The 21,633-nt window shown below is 37.9% G+C and overlaps 1 protein-coding gene across 1 annotated transcript; it reads right to left on the bottom strand.

The window, feature by feature from the left end:
• Nucleotides 1-445: 445 nt before the first annotated feature.
• On the bottom strand, nt 446-1,495 carry LOC135467561 (probable G-protein coupled receptor frpr-1). Its single transcript, XM_064745334.1, has one exon. The coding sequence runs from the start codon at nt 1,493-1,495 to the stop codon at nt 446-448; it is 1,050 nt and encodes a 349-aa protein (XP_064601404.1).
• Nucleotides 1,496-21,633: the final 20,138 nt, after the last annotated feature.

The following is a 21,633-nucleotide window of genomic DNA, read 5'->3' as shown; positions in this document are numbered from 1 at the left end:
GCAAAATTAATTATGTTGCTTAACAGTAAATGTGTGTATACACCCTAGGAAAATCCATGTAACATGTTCTTTAAAAAAAAAAAACAAAAAAAAAACACCCCCCCCCCCCAAAAAAAAAAAACAAACAAAAAAGCAAAACAAAAATAAAAACATAAATAAATACCGTAGCACCTTTCATTTTGAATGGTTTTATTATCTCTCTTTGGGTTTATATAATTGAAACAAGGAGTTTGACTAGCTTACACCTGTTCACACCGCAGCTTATAGATGGTGAGATACTATGGATTAAAGTCATAGATGACTGAACTTTCAGTAGTTTCTTGTTCATACTAGAGCCCATGAAATGTAATTTACAATAGCCTTCTTGTAAATTAATGGACAGGATCAGTACGTTTACGAAAAAGAAGTTTGTCTAGAAGTAAGTTTGCCAGGCTTATCTACCTTCCTATTGTATAATTTTTTGTATTTGACAACAACGCCAGGTCTCAGTAAAAGTTTTTCGAAACCGTGAACTGCATATCATATACACTATGAAATTAACAGATGAATTAAGCGCAACCAAAATGAAAGAGATCGTCAATAGAACATCAAAAAGATGTCGCTCTCTTCCCGTCAGCCCGAAATCCGTGTTATATTTTGTGACGATCAAAACACATGTACCAGGTATTGTGCATATAAGGAAGATGAAGGAGACGCAGAGTAATAAAGTGGTAACTTTGTGTTCTTCAGATTTCTTAAACATGATAGTATCTTGGAAATTCTTTCGCCTTTTCATCGTGATGATGATTGTGAGGTTACCGCAGAGCACAACAATCATTGGGATAATGGACATAAGAATGTGTGCCAGCAGCCCATAGTACCTGTAAAAGTCGGTCGTCCTAGCAAACTTCGTCAGATTGTAGAAAACATAAGAAGCATTCCGAGAGGGCGCGACTACCAAGCTCACGTTATACCGGAACCAGTTAGGCACCATGTACAAATAGCAGAACAGGTATACCGCGGTTACGATCTTACGGGGGTGTCTGCTGAGGAGGAGAGATTTAACAGTGAGAGGACAGGTGACTGCTAGCACTCTCTCCATAGTCAGCAGTGATGTTAGGACGCCAGTCACCCGTTGGGCTGCCGTCAGCAGAAACAGATACACCGGAACTGTCATGGCTGCCGTGATCTTATTGCCCCACTCCGGATCATACAAACACACGATGTTTATAATCCAGTGTGCAGCGTAGGCTAGGACAACGACTGTGTCATTCACACTCAGACTCAGCAGGTAGACAGTGAGCGACTGCCGAGGTTTCTGATTCCATAAAGTTCTCAGAACGGCGCCATTTCCAAGACAGCCAAGCAGGAGAATCATGGGAAGGAATACTGTCACGAGGGCGAACTCCACAGTCTGCTTTGTGGATTGGCTGATCAGGCCCTCGTCATGGACAGAAAATGGAATCATGGTTGTAAATACTCCTAAGACTTCACTGCTATTCCACAACTCAGACATCGTCAATTTCAAAATGTCCCCTCCTACCTCTCCGAAGGTCACAGCAGAATATCTTCGACTAGGGTTTCCTACAGTCGTTCCTGTCGATGAAAATAAAAAATAACGTATGCAAAATATGCTGCATGATATTTTATTTATTTATTTGATTGGTGTTTTACGCCGTACTCAAGAATATATAAGCATAACATCTACACTGAACGTATTAACATAAATATTACATGTGAGATTATATCAGGGATCAAAATGAATAAAGCATTCGGATCAAAGCGAAGAAACCAAACAAAATATTATGTACAATATCCTTTAGATTTTCACCAAACACAAATGGAACATAGAAACATGGAGAATTCAGGTATTTTGAATAACAGCACAAAACAAATTCCTGTCAGTAGTCAACGATGCTACTTGTTCTTCGGAAATACAGAAATGAAGAGTGAACATATACACTGAAAGAAATAATCTGTTAATTTTAACAGAAAGTTTGTTGTCTGAGTGATGCCAGAATGTATTCTGTTATTGCAACGGATTATTCTGTTAAACACAACAGGCATACTATATCATTTCAACATAAAGGTTCTATAAAGAGGTAGCGCTGGTAGTTGTGACATCTCTGGCTGTCATATTACCTCATGCTTTTCACATTCACACTCTTTACGCTCTAAAGACTATTAATACCCTTACCTCCATTTCAGCTCCCCATACTGCTTACATCCTTCCGCTCACCTTTATATCACAGAAACTTCACTAACACCGTAACAACAGCCCATGGATAAGCAGAAGAGTACATGAATGCGTCTACATAAAAACTCCAAAGTCTGCTGACTAACTACTGTCACACTCACGACACTTCCTTTTATTTTACAATGTGACAGATAATGTACTTAATTTTATTAGGACGCGGATTAACAGCTTAAAGCTGATTGGTAAGGGCTAATAATGACAAAGTTATTGTTTGTCTGGATAATAAAGCCGTGCAGACTTCATTTACTTCTGCTGGAAGACTCAGCTGATGGGTTAAGTTACGGTGAGTAAATACGTGGCCATTTCCTTATAGAATGCCTCGGGCGAGTGATGACATGTAGTCTGATCTACATCTGACGCAATCTTATCCTGCTTCCACACATTCACATTCACTTGATGAACGTATAAAACCCGACTGACCTTACTTTCTTAAGACCGATAGAACTGAGGTAATACACGCTCTTCTGGTCTTGAGTATTACCAATTTACGTCAGATAAAAGTGACTTGGATGTAATACACTATAAATAAAGTACATAGTGCTAAATACATCGAAAGTTAGGGTCAAAACAGTGAGAGTAACGGACCAAGTGAGGAGAGGGGGTGAGGCGAAAGCCTGGCGGGAGGTCAGTTTGGGGGTGAGGGCAGCTGGGGGTCCAGGACGCTGAGCTGTGCACGGCAACAAATTCAAGAGATTATTTATTGGAATATTTGGTAGAGTACGTATGAACAATAATCCCACGGAATCCGAGCGTTGGAGAAGTATTCGACTGAAACTTTGCCTTGTTAAATGAAAACCAAAACTCCAGGTTCCTATAGAATCCTACCATGGGCGGTGAAGTTCAAACATTACACCGAAGCACATGAGCACGTGAAATCGAAGTTAAATCAAAAGTCACTGTCGAAAAGTTTCAGTAAAGTTTCAAGTTTTGTTCAGATCATAAGTTAGTATTGGAGGTGATTTCAAGAAATTCTCCTAGCTATTCATGTAGAATGTGGTTAATACAAGGGAATGACATTGCTCTTTATAACAGCAGACGTCTGTATGGTTATAAGTTATGAATCTGTCTAAGCTTCTACTTCTGTCGTGTTATTTGGAAAAGACGTTATAACCATCATCCTGTTACCAGAGAGTATAATCCTTAACTGTAGCCTTCGTAATCCCCTCTTTTTCACTCTGTAATGACATTGTTCGGCATGAGCATACTTCCGCCAGGTTATTTTCCAGCCAATCATTGCTTGTCTTATAAACGTGTGTATATTTTTTGCTTAACGATTGCGCTGAGCTAGACGGACATAAATTCTCAAGGTTTGAAGTTCCTTCTTTGATGTAACATCAAAAAAACATCAATAAGCAATGCTTTTAAGAATGTTGGTGTTTTGTCGACACGAACAGATAGCGGAAAATCCTTGAGATAAGTGTCAATAACGATGACAGAGAATGAGGCTGGTCAGACATTGTCTGTTGATGATTCCCCTCAACCTTCTTCCATGAGGGTCCAAGTTTTGGTGCTAACATTTCTTCCACATCTTCTGTGATATAAATTTATACTTTATACACCTTTAATGTTATTTTGTACATCTATTAGTGATTGATCAATGAAATTACTGGCTCCATTAAGTCCCCAGAACCCAATCTAACCCAGCTACCATCACTTGTGGTGTCCCACAGTGATCTATTCTCCGCCCGACTTTATTTCTACTCTACATGAATAACATCATTAGAGCATCAAACCTCCTGGATCTTACTCTATTTGCAGATGATACAAGTTGCATTTACTCCAACGATGAAGAAACTCAAGTGATTTCTGTCATAAATGTCGAGTTTGAAAAATTTATACGTGGCTTCTGGCCAACCGGTTATTTCTGAATACATCCAAAACCAAATATGTGTTAATAAAACCCATTAACAAGAAACTAACTGCTATTCCCAGTTCGGTTCCCTCTGGAAACGAAATTGAAAAAGTTGATAAAATAAAATTTCTTTGTTTATTTGTCCCTGAGAAACTGACCTGGACTGTTCATGTAAGCTACTTATGTTCCAAACTGTCGAGAAATATGGGCCTTATTTCACACATTAAACACTCTGTAAATAAAAAGATCCTCCTAATCCTTTGTTACTTATTTATCCATATCTACTATACGGCAATATATTATGGAGAAACACATATCAGACACATCTCAAGCCCTTGTACATACTTCAATAAAGGGCAATAAGAACAATTACTTTATCAGGCCGCCTTTGCAATACCCAACCGCTTTTTTGGGAACTGAAAATCTTACCCCTTGCCGAACTATATTTTCTACTCTGTTACAAACTCAAATTTACTTTTATTCCACAGACACTATTCCTGCAGGTTTAAAGCCCTGTTTAATCAAACAAGAAATTTTAAATCCGTATCACACGCGAGATAGACATCTGGCCTTCTACAAACCATTGTATAATACAAACCTATCATATTATTTATTCAGAATTTCCGGGCCTAGGGAATGGATTAAGCCTCCATTAACACTAAGGTCAGTTTGTTCTTAATCGCAATTTCAATCTTTATTAAAATCTTTTTAAATTCCTAAGCTGAAATCTTCAGTCTAACATTACACAATTTGGGCATAGTTGAGGTAAAATAAATTCATATATATTTAGAAAGAAAAAAGTATTTAGACACAAACTAAAATGTCAGTCTCACTCCTCCAATTCTGTTATTACTTATATAGGGGATAGAACAAGCTCAACCTGAGCTTTATTCCCACCATATTGTTATCACATTGTGTCTGTATTTTGTTGATGGCTTAAAATCCAATGTATATATTTATTATTGCATGGTTATAAAATCAATCAATCAATCAATCAATCATTGATATACATGACGATTCTGTGTTTGAGACGGTTATACAATCCATGTACAGTTCGTAAGCCTAAGATACACATGATTCAACACTTCACACACGAGCCATACCCGACTGGCTTCATAGTGAAGTTGTTATACGCCTAGTGGTGCATAGGAAATTAGCACTCTCAACGTTGTTCGAGTCTCACGCCTGCGTGTAGTCTCAGTTTGATTAGAATGTTGAGCTAGATAATAGAAAAAACATTTAGTGAATGCAAAATGTGTTTTGTCGCTTTCAGTGGAGACTTGGTTTCCTATAAAATACAGAATGCGAGTTGAAACAGACATTAGTATATCACTCGTCAACGACAGTGGACTCTCCGGTTCAATAACCAAAGGACAAATTTTTCAAAACAACATTCAGCACAAATGACCAAAGAACTAAGAAAGTATATGAAATAAGAAATTACGACAGATTCTTGTAAGCAGAAGCAGTGAAGAGTTTTTAATTATGACGGAAAGAAAAAAGGAATGTTACAAACCAGCTGCCCCGGGCAGTGATCAATCGGTGTAGGCCTAATAGGCCAACCAATGGAATGGAACATACTTAAGGCGACAGTGGCCATTACACTTTATTGGATCTGACATCTGCGATTATATACATATATCCGCCTGTCAGGAATATAACAGATAATCGAACGGTATCCATCAAACGTGCTTTACAGTAGTGTGAGTAATCGTCCATTCCTTGCACCCTTACAAAACAAGTAGGTTTGACCTTCTGCAGTTGTTAAAATATAACAAAGGCATACATGTGGCCATCGAGTATTCTTACTTGGTAAAACCCCTAAAAATGGGGGATAACTCTAGAGCACAAGTTATCACTTGATCCGTCTTTCACCAAGGACCATGAAGTATTGTGGAATAAACTCACCAATGATTTACAAAGAACAACAATAAACACTGCTAAATTCTAATCTGTAATATTGGAAACCATCAGTAATTCCCATGATTTCATCTTTAACGGGGAAAAACGTATAAAGGAATTAAGCTCCTGCAGACCTGAAAACTCTTTTATTTTAGAATTTTCGACCATGCAGACCAAAGTTCACAAGAGTTTTAAGTTAACACCTGAATGTAAAGGTGTGGAAGAAGTTGTGCGACACATATAACGACCTGTATCAATAATCAAAGCGTATTTAATTTAGTAGAATAAAATCCAAAAACATTATTGCAATATTTTCAGATGCAGTTCAGTGATCTGTCTCCTGATGTATGAAAGACTAGAGAATAGCGTGCAGCGACGACAGTGTGCGGATTGATGCTCACTTCATTTTTGTGTAGTCTTTAAAGGATATGTGAAAAGGTAAAGCATGAAAGGAGCATGAAGAAAGACATGCCAAGACAATGAGAATTTATTTTCCAATTTCCCCTATATTTATGCAAATTTCCGGCCAATGGTTAGAAATCATCGATGAACATAATGGGAAAGCGGAACCAGTTCAGCGCTTCCGATTCGAGCTCTGCCCAACAAAGTTGTGTTGACAGCTATATCACCGTTTACGTCACCACAGCAGGCGACTTAATTTCCGAACTGACTCTTGGGCCTTACGAAAACTATGTATTAAGAAATATTAACCAACCGTTTCAAGTATCCTAACGCTTTACTTCATGAGTCTGTGATCTTTTTGAGTACCAGTAAGATATACTGTATTTCTATGTGCTCTATACGAAGGTGCATGTATGTTTCTGTTTTTGATTGTTGTATATTTATATAGTGAGCTAATGATCAGTTATTTAGAAATCGACTGTAAACAAAATTAATGTACAACTTATTTTATTTTTAGGAACACTGTTTTATTTAACTGTACAGACCTGTGATCACTATCTATTGTCTGGTAATTCCCTTTTTCTTAAGCCCTATGGATTTGTATAACGTGCGTTATTACAAGTATTTATAAATATAAATGATACGTGGCTATCAGTATGAAACAGTACGGTGTTGTTTTGCATTGTGTCTTCCTCATGTATCAATTAACTTTGGTTTTTCCTTGTATATTTCCATTACGCATGTCCACAAAGAAAACATGGAGTGGACTGCTTTATATATAAATACATCCGCCTCAAACTTGTTTATCAGCATGAATAGTTTCTGGATTATGCCACGCCTTAATATCTGAAACCAGATTGTTCTGATATAGAACGAACACATGTGCTATTAGAGTATAGACTGTGCTGAGATGATATATGGCAGCATATATTTGGTCATAGTGAAAGCCCAATATACGATTAATCCAACCAAAAACTTTTAACTGACAGATGATGCATGTGGAAACAGTTGTAGACAACGGAAGTATATCATGTATGAAATGTTTCAGGTATTTCTCAAAATGAAAATGAATAGGTTGGGGTTTCCAGTTTTCGCATCATTAAAAGTATACCATATCATGTTCTGCTATGCTGTGCATGTATTACACTTTCAATATCTTATATTTTGTCACTGTTGTTGTTACGTTCACCATGGGGTTTTCCTACATGCACCATGGGGTTTTCCTACATGCACCACGGGGTTTTCCTACATGCAGATCACATGGACATTTACATGCATACTTCATTTCAAGTGATTTGTCTATTCCCGGATCAAAATTTAAATCAGTCTGACCGATGTCCGCCATGTCGACAAGAGCTTTCTTCTCCGTAATGCAACGGTTATTAAGGAGTTAGTTTTGCTACAAATTGAAAAATTGAGAATAAAACGGCAAAGTCTTTAATACAGATTATATTATCGGTTGTGATTTCTTCCCATCAGAAGGTCTGGAAAAGGATTAAACAATCTTCATTAATTGTTAGATCATAGAACGAAAGTTAAGCTATTCAGTTCTGTGTGGACCATATGTCTCAGCTGTTTTGTCAATCATTGTAGTCGTATTCTTATCCTGTGATTGAAGGATTCAAAATAAATGTCGTTAATAATATTGCATAATAACTGAATTGTTGATCGATTGATTGATTGATTGATTGGGTGAATTTCATGGCTGAGTTAGTGATGGTGTATTTGAATAGATCTAGATATACGTAAGATACTTTTTAACAAATACTATCCGGATTTGAACTCGAGGCCTTTTTAAAGTAGAACCTGTTGACTTTTTGTAAGTGAAATGAGGAATTTGTTTGTCCTAATTAACTTTGATACTTGAACTTATTTTCATGTGACTTAAAAGATACTCTGAGCTACCAAAGTTGTATAATCAATTGCTTATTTCACAGGACACACGTCAGGGAATGAAGAGTTTGCTTTAGATCTGGAAACGCAATGACGCATGACGATGTGTAAAACTGACTTCCGGTGGTATTTGAGCAGACTGGAGTGGACAAACCTGTTCTCTACTTAACAGCCGATGAGCTTAATCTGATCAACAGTCTGATCAGTATTCTGATTAGTGTTTCTAAACCGCATGCACTTTTTACAACGAGCTTCTCGTGACACTGTCTGCTTCCTTGAAAAATGACTATAGATATTCATAGATTCCATAAATTATGTTCACAGTTATGTTTAGAGACATTACAGTTGTAAAATCAGTGTCATATTAATGTAATAACTGTTAGTTACCGCCAAAAAGGTATTTTCTAACACGGTTTTCATTAACTCTGTCGAAAGTGATATAAGTCAACACAGCTTTGGCAATGCAAAGTTTATATTTATAAATTCATTCGTGTCATAAATTAGTAGTGTTCATTCATCGGCAAATTTAAAAAAATAGTTTGTCCATATGTACTTATATACCGAGCTAACTTTATTTTTAGAAAAGGACAAAATTCCGGAAATTTCTCCAGCAAGCGGTATTGTTGTGAGCATACGTATAGACAAGTTTATCCGTCTATCCTTTCACCTGCCAGTTTACATGTAGATAATTTGGACGAGGTTATGACTCTATATAGGAATTAACTCGTAAAAACCTGTTAAATTTTGCAAGCGTCAAAAAAACACTTTTAGGTAATTTCTGAACACGCCGAACTGGCTAAACAAGTTTAGCAAATCTTATATTATGATGTAACCAATAATTTTCAATTCTTGAAGAACAAACTTCACACACTGGGTCTTGTCTATCCCATGCACTGACGCTCAAAACGAACGAATGTTGCAGAGAATTGCAAAATAATTGCTTGACTTCCTATACTGGATTGACCTTAGTGTCTAAACTTAGAAATAGATTCCTATATTTTAAATGGTCATCTTGATGACCCACAGAATATAAAGCATAATTCGCTTCGTAATGGTAAAGTTTATCCCGATCTCAGTATCTGTGCGGAGGCCCTTTGTCGCAATGAGCTGTCGGCTATGCACGTGTGGTCGTTTGCTCATTTTAGTGTTGTTTATGATAATTGTCTTTTCATCAGTATTTTATACATTTGTGTACCTTTCAGTAACTTGCAAAAGATCGGTGGTTTAAGTAAACCTGCAAAGGTACTGTAAAACGAAGAATAAGTTTGCAAAAAAAATGCAAAAATTAGAATTCTTTTTTCATTTATGAGGCATATTTATAGCCCTTCTATTTTAGACATATTTTCCGCCAATGGTCGGAAATATTCCAGAATGACGCTTTCGAGGAAGGCAAGACCAGCATAGCGCTCCCCATTCGAGCTCTCCCTTCAGTAGTTATTGACAACTATCCCCGTTGACGCCACCACATCATTGCCTAGTTGTTCAAAGGTGTATTAAAACTTATTAATCTCGGTGTTAACTTTAGTCCAGACTGAAGTTCCATGTACTTTATTTCACGGTGAGACTGGCATTAAGATTTAAGGCTGGATTAACTTTAATACACGTTTTAACAAATGGCCCCAGACTGCTAAATTATTGGACTGACCGCTGAGCATTGGGAAAACCGTAGTTGAAAGCCATATTTACGCCCCAAGAAGAAAGTAAAGGAACTTTTTTGTACTTTTAGATGTTAGGCCACCTCATATACTTCAGATTTAGAAATAAAAATCAGTCTTTTATGTATTCTTTAATTAACACCTGGGTTTCCGGGCAGGAAAGTTCACAATGTTCAGAAAATGATAAGATGTTTGTACATTTAATGTCATCTGCAGTATGATCACGATTAGCGATGCTGATGACGGATGGACGCCATACTGAAAGAATGTGGTGGCTAGCATACTGATATCCTACATAGTACCGAAAACGTTGAGGCTTTCATGTTGTTAAATACATATACAAGAACCTAACATATTCACAAGAACCTAACATATTCACAAGAACCCACATACCCACAGAACCCCATATACACAGGGCCCCACATTCCCAGAAGAGCCCCACATACCCAGAGCCCCACATACCCACAGAGCCCCCACATACCTACAGGACCCACATCTCCACAGAACCCAATTACCCACAGAACCCAATATAGTACAGAACCCCATATACCACAGAATCCCACATATTCACAGCAACCCACATACCCACAGAACCCCACATACCCACAAAACCCAAATATCCACAGAACACCAAATACCCACACAACCCCACATGCCAACAGAACCCCACATACCCACAGAACCCTATATACCCACAACACCCCACATACCCACAAAACCCCACATACCCACAATGGGTTAGTAGCAAAAGCCAGATCTTGCTCATGGTGAACATGAAATCTCGATACTAAGTGTGTTGGTGGAGAAAGTGTCATGCTTTGAGGCTCATGATTATCTCGAATAACGGTCTATTATGCCCGTATAATATCAATTATATGCCTATCTACATTCCTTGGATGTTGAGATGGAATGTGGGTGACGCCCAGCCCTTAAAGGTCACGCCCAACCGATGGACACCTTGTTTAACTGTCGGCTCTGTCATTCGCATACCGATTTGTCACTGAGGCTGATATGCAAATGGTTTCGGTGGCAGCGATAATTTGTATGCGCTCTTCGTACATTAGTTTCTGTTATCGTATAAGATATTCTATGCAAGTACAAAAAAGCAGGTCACATTTTTTTTAAGACGGTAGAGTTCATGAACTGATAAACGGCTGTTTCACATTACATTTATATCAATTCAAATTCAGTCACGGCCTCCTTAACATACGTAAGTGTGACATTGCAGGTCAGTTTTCACACTTCATCCGGTTTTCTATCAAGAACGCCAGGCAAGCATAATAAAACAGCAAATCGATCGACAAATTAACCATTAATATCATAAAATCAATTGATCCCATCTGTCGATCAGACAACTCATATCTAAACACATAAATCCCGAACAACAGCCTTTACTCTGGGACGTACGCCATGCAGCTGTTTCCCGCCAAATATCAATCATAATTCACCAGGTATTCTACCCGGTCAGTGAACCACCCATCTGGTCTATATACGAAGCACACTGGCACTCACAGAATGGCTTCTCGAGAGAGCGGCATCTCCAGAATGGCACATACAGAGAATGGCACTCCCAGAGAATGAAATCCTCAGAGAATTACATCTCCCTGGAATTGCAGCTCCAGGGAATGGTGTATTCACGGAATGGCCCTTCCAGGGAATAGTCGAGAATAACGTCCATGCCTTCCACATGGCGTTCCAGTTCCGGCATGCACAATTATTTGTCAAGTCACTGAAATATTGCTGAAAGTAGCGCTACTTCCCAAGCAAACAATGTGATCAAGTCTAACCTCGTGACTATAACGGCATAATAGATGAGATGGCAGACATTTGTTTTATCAGATGAGGTTATGTAAAGGATCATGGGTAATTTCTCTAGTGCAATTAAGTTTAATTTTGCAGAATTTATGCAGAATCCATTAGATTTACCATTTAGATACTGACTGATAATGGTCATAGTTTTTAAACACTCTCTATAAACGAAAAACCATAGTTTACAGTAAGGTGCTAGTGTAATCTCTTTCATCTCGTTCTGATATAAAACAAGTTTTAACAACTAGTGATAAATAAATTCAAACTGAAATTTCAGAAGACAACTTCAGGTCCGTTGCACTCTTGCTAACAATGTGTATTCGCTGAGGTGCAAAAAGAGATTCCTGCTACATATGTGAATATGTACAGAAACCGGTTACTAAAGTTACGGGCAATACAATTGTCAGATTGTGTTTCGTGGGACTTACGCTGACATATTCCTGTACATATCATAATAACAGGTTCTGTGAGAATATCAAAGCGGGCCTTTGTCATTGACATACAGAAATCTGTAGGATTAAGTCTGCATTCTTATGAATAATGATTTATTCATAAACCATTAATTAAAAACATCATAACTTGAAAATGTTAGCCGAGATTATGCACCGCTATGAAATGATATTGGTAAATAGGCGCACAAGCATCGTTCATGTACATACACGACTGTAGGTCGACAGACACAGTTTTTTTATAGGAGGAACCTCGCGGCTATTTACACATTTGCTGAGTGGGAAAAAAAGAGTTTATACACACAGTTAATTCATGGGGAAAATTGGGAAGTAATGTGTATACTGAAATATTTCAGTCACGGCCATGCAGTAGCTTTTGTACTGTGAGAACAATCCAATTACATACAGTTGCTGGGTGACATTGTGGCATGTACACACCAGTTGTACACACACTATAAAGTTAGTGAGGTCCACAGAATTGTTAGACATAATAGCTTCTTTGTGACCTAACTCTCACATACGTCTACAATAGACGAGACCCCATCAAAATGTTGACCGCCTAGTACATGCAAGTGAAATATTCTTAATTACGGCGTAACACAAATTAAAAAAAATAAACAAATAAATAAATAAAAAATAAAAAAATTAATAAATAAATATCACGGATAGTTTACACATGGTAAATTATCCCCCGCACGTTTTACGGTTTTGACAAGCTTCATTAACCAAAGTGGTCTTATCAACAATTTATCATCGTGTTTAACTCGCCTATTAAACCACAGCGTTCTCAATGAGGAATGTAAGCTTTGTGATACCTATCTGGCTCATATAGTCTCGTTATCACCACAAAACATACACAGACTATTACGCGTCATTAGAAAAAAGTATCTATATAATAACCCGACCTCGAATTATCAGCAGTTTTAATTCTTTTCTAAACAAGCTCTCGTCGTGTTTCCCCCCAGATTGATGCGATCTATGAACGCTAATTACCACTTTATATGTGTTCAAGCGTGTAATTTAATCAGCACACAGTGTTTTATCTTGTTTATTTATATACCTGTGTTATCACAGGCTCGGTCAGCGGGCCTTCAACCAAAATCTAAAGTCTCAATTAAAACTTCTTTGACCAGAAGCTTGTACATGATCTACATTGGGGATAGCCATTTCGGTCCATCTTACAAAAACCAAAAACAATGACCATAGCAGCCAACAATATTTGGGTTATATTTACCATAAATTTCATCACCATCGTGCAAGTCAAGTGAAATAATTCAGCGAAGAAAAAGACTTAAGAAAAAAATTGTGTTCCGTAAATACTTTACAAAAACAAATGGAGTAGATCTACAAATTACCTGCTTCGGTTTTATGGATATAGACTTACCATTGATTGGCGCGCATTTTATCTGTAACTTTGGTTTTATGGATATAGACTTACCATCGATTGGCGCGCATTTTATCTGTAACTTTGGTTTTATGGATATTGACTTACCATCGATCGACACGCTTTTATCTGTAACTTTGGTTTTATGGATGTTGAGTTACCATCGATTGGCACACATTTTATCTGTAAGTTTACAAATTTTTCATCACAGTGTTCTCTAAGAATGTTAACTAATATTAGTATAGGATAGCTATAAATAGTCCCATTTATCTCAGTCACACATTTCAATCATCAAACACATCAGTCATCACACATCCCAATCATCAAACATCTCAGTCATCACACATCTGAGTCATCATGCATCTCAGTCGTCAAGCATCTCAGATATCACACAGCTCAGGCAACAAACATCTCGGTCATCACACATCTCAGTCATTACACATTTCAGTCATCACACATCTCAGTCATCACACATCTCAGTCATTACACATTTCAGTCATCACACATCTCAGTCATCACACATCTCAGTCATCAAACTTCTCTGGCATCACACATCTCAGTCATCAAACATCGCAGTCATCACACTTCTCAATCATCAAACATTACAGCTCAACGTAAACGCTGAAAACAATCTGTTCATCACAAAACGCCTTTTTAATTAACAAACTTTATGAACCCTCAGTCAAATTTGTATGTTTTCACCCCACCAAAGGGTTTAATGTGCCCATCAACAACATGGAGGAGAACCATCCGGTTACAAAACTAGATTATATATTGTGTGTAGCCACGGAAAATCTAAAATATGGAGCCATGCAATTAACACAATATGGAGCAGAATACCTTAGATATCCATACTGTAGTAATAAACATTACATGATCATATTGTTTTAATACATACATGTTAAGTTAAAATGAGTTTAACTGGATTTCTCACATTTTGGATAGCCTATAAAATATACTATCAAATGCTTTCCAAAAACTTGTTTGGTATTTGAAAATATATCGCAGTGACTTCAATGGTTTTCTATATATCTAAGCAAAACGACATCACCACGTTATCAGTGGTACATGGAATGTCGTTTCACTGATAAATGACGCGTTCAGACTTAGCGATTGTCGAGTCGACCCAGTCCATTATAGTCGACTGAAACCAGGAGAAGCATTATTCTATGCGGTTGTACCATTTGACACCCGGTGACGCCTGTAAGCAGTTTTTGAAATAAACTTGTCCTATTTTCAATCAATTTATCGAATTCAACGAGTCGATACGACAGATAGCATACAAAACCGGTGATTAAACTGTAGTCATGACTTCTTGGGAAATATAATATGTTTTGATTGATTCAAAAGATTTTTTACTTACACACCATGACGACAATTTTTATTGGTAGAGGAAGCCTGAAGTCCCTGAAATAAACCATGCATCAAGCTTTTCCACGTATGCCATACGCCTGCTTGGTGGAGGGGCCATGTCAACCTCTTTGTAAGACCACACATGAATGCACCTTACACTTATTGTTGCCACTAAACGCCTCAAGAACGATGGAAACAGGGATGTCCTGATTTCTCCGAGAATGGGCATGAGCCCATGTCTTGGGTGACGTAGGGATTGAAATACCTTATCCACTTAACCACGACCCACTCCCGTATAATAATGTGTGTTCTATAGGACTGATAATGTACAGTCAATAGGATTAATAATGTGTAGTCTATAGGACGGATAATATGTAATCCATAGGGCTAATAATGTGTGGTCTATAGGGCTGATAATGTGTGACCTATAGGATTGATAATGTGTGACCTATATTAATGATAATATTTGATCTATAGGGCTGATAACGTGTGTCTATAGAACTGATAATGCGTGGTCCATAGGACTGATAATGTGTGGTCTGTAGGACTGATAATGAGTGGCCTATAGACTGACCCCAGTTTCAATGATAAATGCGTGTAACATCTCATATGTCTCAGATAAGGATTCAATCGTAACGTAATAGCCACCCACACAAAGACAACCTCAACCAGCGCATATTTATAGATGTATGGTAAACACGTTAACTTTGCGTTGGGATGTCTGTTATCAACAAAACATCTCGTGCCTTCGCATTTGAAACTCAGACCCACCCGAGGTTATGCAATTAAACACAGCTTACAAATCAGATATTACACCCTGAGGCACACTGTTGAAATCTTGAATCACTATCCGCATACCTGTAGAATCTGAGAGTTAATATTTGACGTGTGGACATTACTGTTTCATGATTCATTTGCGACGCCCGTAGTATATCATACGCCTGTACTCTGGCCTGACTGTCCCCTGAACACCTGTACTCTGGCCTAACTGTCCCCTGAACGCCTGTACTCTGGCCTGAATGTTCCCTGAACGCCTGTACTCTCACCTGACTGTCCCCTGAACGCCTGTACTCTGGCCTGACTGTCCCCTGAACACCTGTACTCTGGCCTGACTGTCCCCTGAACATCTGTACTCTGGCCTAACTGTCCCCTGAACACCTGTACTCTCACCTAACTGTCCCCTGAACACCTGTACTCTGGCCTGACAGTCCCCTGAACACCTGTACTCTGGCCTGACTGTCCCCTGAACATCTGTACTCTGGCCTGACTGTCCCCTGAACGCCTGTACTCTCACCTAACTGTCCCCTGAACACCTGTACTCTGGCCTGACTGTCCCCTGAACACCTGTACTCTGGCCTGAATGTTCCCTGAACGCCTGTACTCTGGCCTGACTGTCCCCTGAACGCCTGTACTCTCACCTAACTGTCCCCTGAACACCTGTACTCTGGCCTGACAGTCCCCTGAACACCTGTACTCTGGCCTGAATGTCCGCTGAACACCTGTACTCTGGCCTGACTGTCCCCTGAACGCCTGTACTCTCACCTAACTGTCCCCTGAACACCTGTACTCTGGCCTGACTGTCCCCTGGCCACACAAGTACTGCTATCTGATGGACTTAAATGTTATGTTTTTGACTGGGCAAATGACAGTAAGGATTGAGTACTGGCTTTATAAATGAATAGGCTAGCTGTGTGGATTATGTAGCTGGTGACTGATTTCTGTGTGTTGGCTGGTTTGGTAGCAATTTTTTCGGAATATGTCAATCTGTAACCAGATTCTTTCCTAAGGTTTTATCTATTTATTTGATTCGTGTTTTACCCCGTGCCCAAGAATATGTCACTTACACGACGGCGGCCATCATTATGGCGGGAGGAAACCGGGCAGAGTCTTTCTTAAGTAAGATGAATTTCTACCTTTCATAAATAGCTTATCACTTGGCTGTGATACAACGGCATGTCCACTTTTGGATAACACAGTGATCTTTATATACAATATACATTGCCTCAGAATTAAACGTAAACTGAAGAGTAGAATAAGAACTTATAGAAGTTAATAACTTACTGGTATATCACACTTTATTTGCCAGTCAAAGTCTATATTGGTAACGACATTTTTATCTGCAGAACAAAGAAATTCATGACCTAATCATTTTAACCATGACAGAAATATCTTGACATATAACCAGGATCCCACAATCCTTAAAGCTTTACCATATATAACACACACCTCGTCTTCGTTTCCACATCACTCGTGTCGACATAACTTATCTGTCACGGACCTAACATCAAATCGTGATTTTATTAGCCAGAACAAACATAACCGGTTTCTCTTACACGTCTAAATGACGTGTAAACACCTTTATCATAAAACACAGTATAATTGCATGTAAAAACGAAACAAGTAACATGCTTACCTAACAGATGGATGCTATCGGTACAGTTCTCTATGATATTCCATAATAGAGTTATCCTCCCGCATTCATACATTTATTTATTTATTTATTTGATTGGTGTTTACGCCGTATTCAAGAATATTTCACTTACACGACGGCGACCAGCATTATGGTGGGAGGAAATCAAATTGGATTATATCAAGGACTTTATTGATAATATATGTTGTCAACGACATCATACAGCTGTTTCTGCACACCTTCATGTCCTTTGTGCATGGCCAGCACGGCGCAAAGACCCAAAGCCTCACGGCAATTGAGGTTGCTACTCATGCTTCGGATGGCCGTGGGTCTCCTGTCCAGTTTCCCACCATAATGGTGGCCGCTGTCGTATAAGTGAAATGTTCTTGAGAACGGCAGATAGCATCAATCAAATAAATAAAGAAATTTATGTTCAGGTGTAAATAAAATTCTGGTGAACATTCTTACATACTTGCTGATGTAATGTGTGCCTGAGTGCGAAAGATAGAATCTAACATCAGGACTGCATTCTTGCTGATGTAATGTGTGCCTGAGTGCGAAAGATAGAATCTAACATCAGGACTGCATTCTTGCTGATGTAATGTGTGCCTGAGTGCAAAAGATAGAATCTAACATCAGGACTGCATTCTTGCTGATGTAATGTGTGCCTGAGTGCGAAAGATAGAATCTAACATCAGGACTGCATTCTTGCTGATGTAATGTGTGCCTGAGTGCGAAAGATAGAATCTAACATCAGGACTGCATTTAACTCTCGACAAAAAATCCCGTATACTACATTAGGTTCAACAACACCTTAAACATGTAAATTTATGAGCATAACAAGGGTAAGAAAATTTCATGCTTGGACAAGTTGATTAAGGCATACAATTAAGACAGCAGATCACTAAATCCTGTATGAATACGACTAAAAGTCAAATACGTCTTCTTCGTCACAGAGATAACTGTACAACGCCATTCCGGGGTCAAATGTAAATATATAAGTGACGTATTGTTATCTGAAATTTAATGATGAATAGCGGAAATAAAAGACAAAAGCCACATCAGCTTTCTATCGATATAAAACTAAGATCGAGTAGGATATACCTGCCTCCTCCGTCACAAGAAAGGAATTTCACTTTAATTTCAAAACAGCATCTAGTATGTTTTATGTTTATTTCTTTACCAGTGTAAAAAGGAGCTTATAGGGCCGTTTGACCCGGTCTTTGTTGTCAGGAGTAATCTGACGTCATGCACATGGACACACTGGGTTATGCATGTATGGCAACCTGTGTGGGACAGGGTCGCTTCTGTCATTCAAATCTTGTGACATATTGCCATACACCTGTATATATTTTATGACGGCAAATGTGACTTTACGAGGTCATCAGACCATAGGATCTAGGCTCGGTGCAAGTGCGAAAAAAACAAAAACAAAAAAAAAAACAGAACATGAGTTCTCATGCCTTTATAAGAACCTAGGGCCTACATCCAGAGACAGGTGTATCTCAGATAGATGTTCTATCTCAGGTAGCTATTCAGCCCTACTCTTTGACTGAAAAATCGAGAGGAGGTACATCTATAAAGTAATGATGGAAGTCCATATACCATGATATTGTCATACTTATTTGATCTTTGGATACTTTAAGAACAAAACATTATTGGCTCAAGAAAACAAAAAAGCGTAATACCGTACTGATTGCTCAGATAGTTCATTTTTTCACAAAAAATGTAAGTATTAGTGAGTGTTTAATTAGATCTTTTATTTGTAACAAAACAGTCAATTTTACTGAGTGTTGAATAAGATCTAGTATTTATAACAATACTGTAAGCACTACACAGAAAGTTCAGTTGGATATTTTATTCATAACAAAAATGTTTCACTGATTGCTTGGATCGTTTAATTTTAACAAAATAGTAAATATGTCGAATTGGATCGTTTATTTATGACAACAAAGTAAGCATTATATATTAAGTTTCCTTTCGGTCTCCAACTTAATGCAAAACAGTAATCATTGGGTCTCTCATTTACGGCGAGAAAAAAGCATTGGGTCTTCTATTTATGGCAACACATCAAATGTTAAGTGTTGATTTCGATCGCTTATTTATAAGAAAACTAGAGTTATCGTACATATCTTTTGGCTGGCCGGAAATTTAACGGGTAACGAGTACCCTGATCTATGCGTTGATTTTCGGCTTCCCACAAATTAATCAGACCGACAGACCGACAGTGACAAGCAGTTCCCCCTTGCAGATAGCTTAGGATCTCCACGATAATGCTTTAACTCTGGGCTTGTCAGCAAACTGCGACGCTTTAGCTGTGGCAGGATATTGCCTACATGGCCTGGCGATACTTGTATACATGTGTAAATCCACAAGAACAGACATAATTAAACTCGTATATACCCATCATACCCATCAATCAAACAAAATGGGCTGATACCTCATATAGCCCAGGAGCCTTTCAGTCGGGAACTTCTCATATTGTAAGAAACCCTACAATAGCTATATGTATTCATGTATACAGCGTTCTACGTCTGGACAATGCTTATACCCGTAATGGCTTATATGTGTCGTTATGCTTGACCGAAACATCTGATTCGTACGTAGAAATGCCAAACTGAACCAAGCCATAAATCTCACAGCAAAGTGTCAATGGGTTTTGTTTGTGAAATTCTACTTGCAGAAATACAAAAAAAAAAAAAAAAAAAAAAAAAATTCAACGAAATACTGTTTAAATGTTAGGCTAGCATATCTTAAGTTGTGCACCACGTCAACAACTCGCTCTGTTGGCTTAAACGATGTCCTTGCTATGAAGTTATCCACCTCTAGGTATTGTAAATGGATGGCTGAGCAACCTGAAATAATTAAATAAAATTAGAATAGCCTTAACGTATTTGAACAAATTATTACACAGCGCTGTAGTTCACAGTGCCATGCAGCAAGGGCCATTACATATGTGTGTCATACACACTGTACATTTCTACCTTAACTGTAGAAATGTACTAGTGACAAGTACACTCCCTGACAAGCCCCGTTAATTTAAGAGTGGAAACGACATCTTCACAATTTGTATCGTGACAGTAAACATGTGTTACCAACCTGCTGACACACTGTTTCTTGTTTATCGTATACATTAAATTTTACATGAAACAACAAGTAAAAATTCAGTTGAATAAAATTTGGGCTAAAATTCCATTCTATTTACACCGGCATCCAATAAATTTTGTTAATTAATTTACAATAAAACCTACAGAATCGACTGATCGATGAATTTAAAGTTGTCAAGCTTAAATAGTATCACCATGTCTCTGCCTTCAGCTCCTTGTCAATGAGACTGCGTGTTCGAATCCAGCTCTAAGGTGCGGCTTACGTCAGGAAGTCTGACAAGTATATACCGGGTATTTTTCGATTTAATTCACTAATATACTTAATTTGGGAACATATAACGGCAATATTCTCGAATACGACGTTCACGCCAATCCAATAAATACACATGTGACATCACTGACACAAAAACTTTACAAGGCGCACATTATATAATACACTGAACTGTGTTACTTCACGTCTAAATGCTCTTCTTCTAAAGTTAACGTCTTGCTATTAACAGTATAGAATATATCGGATCGCACACAGTCAATCAACAGAAATGTGTAAAATGCCATTAATTCAGGACTCAGTATAATCTAAATACAATAATATCCAGTTGTATATGTTGGAAAAAATCAAATTTTATACATGTATGTAACAAAGGCTTCAACCGGGAAACAATTTAGGTATTCACATCCAAACTCTACAGTATATATCGAATGACACGCTTCTTTCCGTCAAACTGAACATGTGACAAAAATAAATGTTATAGCTAAAGCACAGGCTGTGAAAACTTTTATGATAATAAAAGGCTTCTTTTACATACGCTTAATTTTTAGTTTTGGTCGAATAACTTAACTTAAATGTAATAATTTTGCGCAGTGCCTGCAAAAAAAAAAAATAAACAAAAAAAAAGAAAAACAAACAAAAAAACAAGATTATTTGCTCATGTGAAGCAGTAAATAACAATTAACTTAGAGGAGAATGTTTATACCCCCACTACCACATATCACAGGAATTTCTAAGGAATATTGGCGATATGTCGTAAAAATGTTTCATCATACATTGTCCTCTGGTTACCACTCATCTGTTTTTGGCTAATAATTGATCACAAGGAAAGCACTGTCAGCGGGATTAGCGATAATATTCTAAATCTTTTAAAGCATTTTTCGATTTGAGGAATTTGTCCAGCTGTTTCCGA

This window comes from Liolophura sinensis, chromosome 6, assembly GCF_032854445.1.
Source record: "Liolophura sinensis isolate JHLJ2023 chromosome 6, CUHK_Ljap_v2, whole genome shotgun sequence".
Classification (NCBI taxonomy): Eukaryota; Metazoa; Mollusca; class Polyplacophora; order Chitonida; family Chitonidae; genus Liolophura; species Liolophura sinensis.
This window is presented reverse-complemented; position numbering and strand designations above follow the sequence as displayed.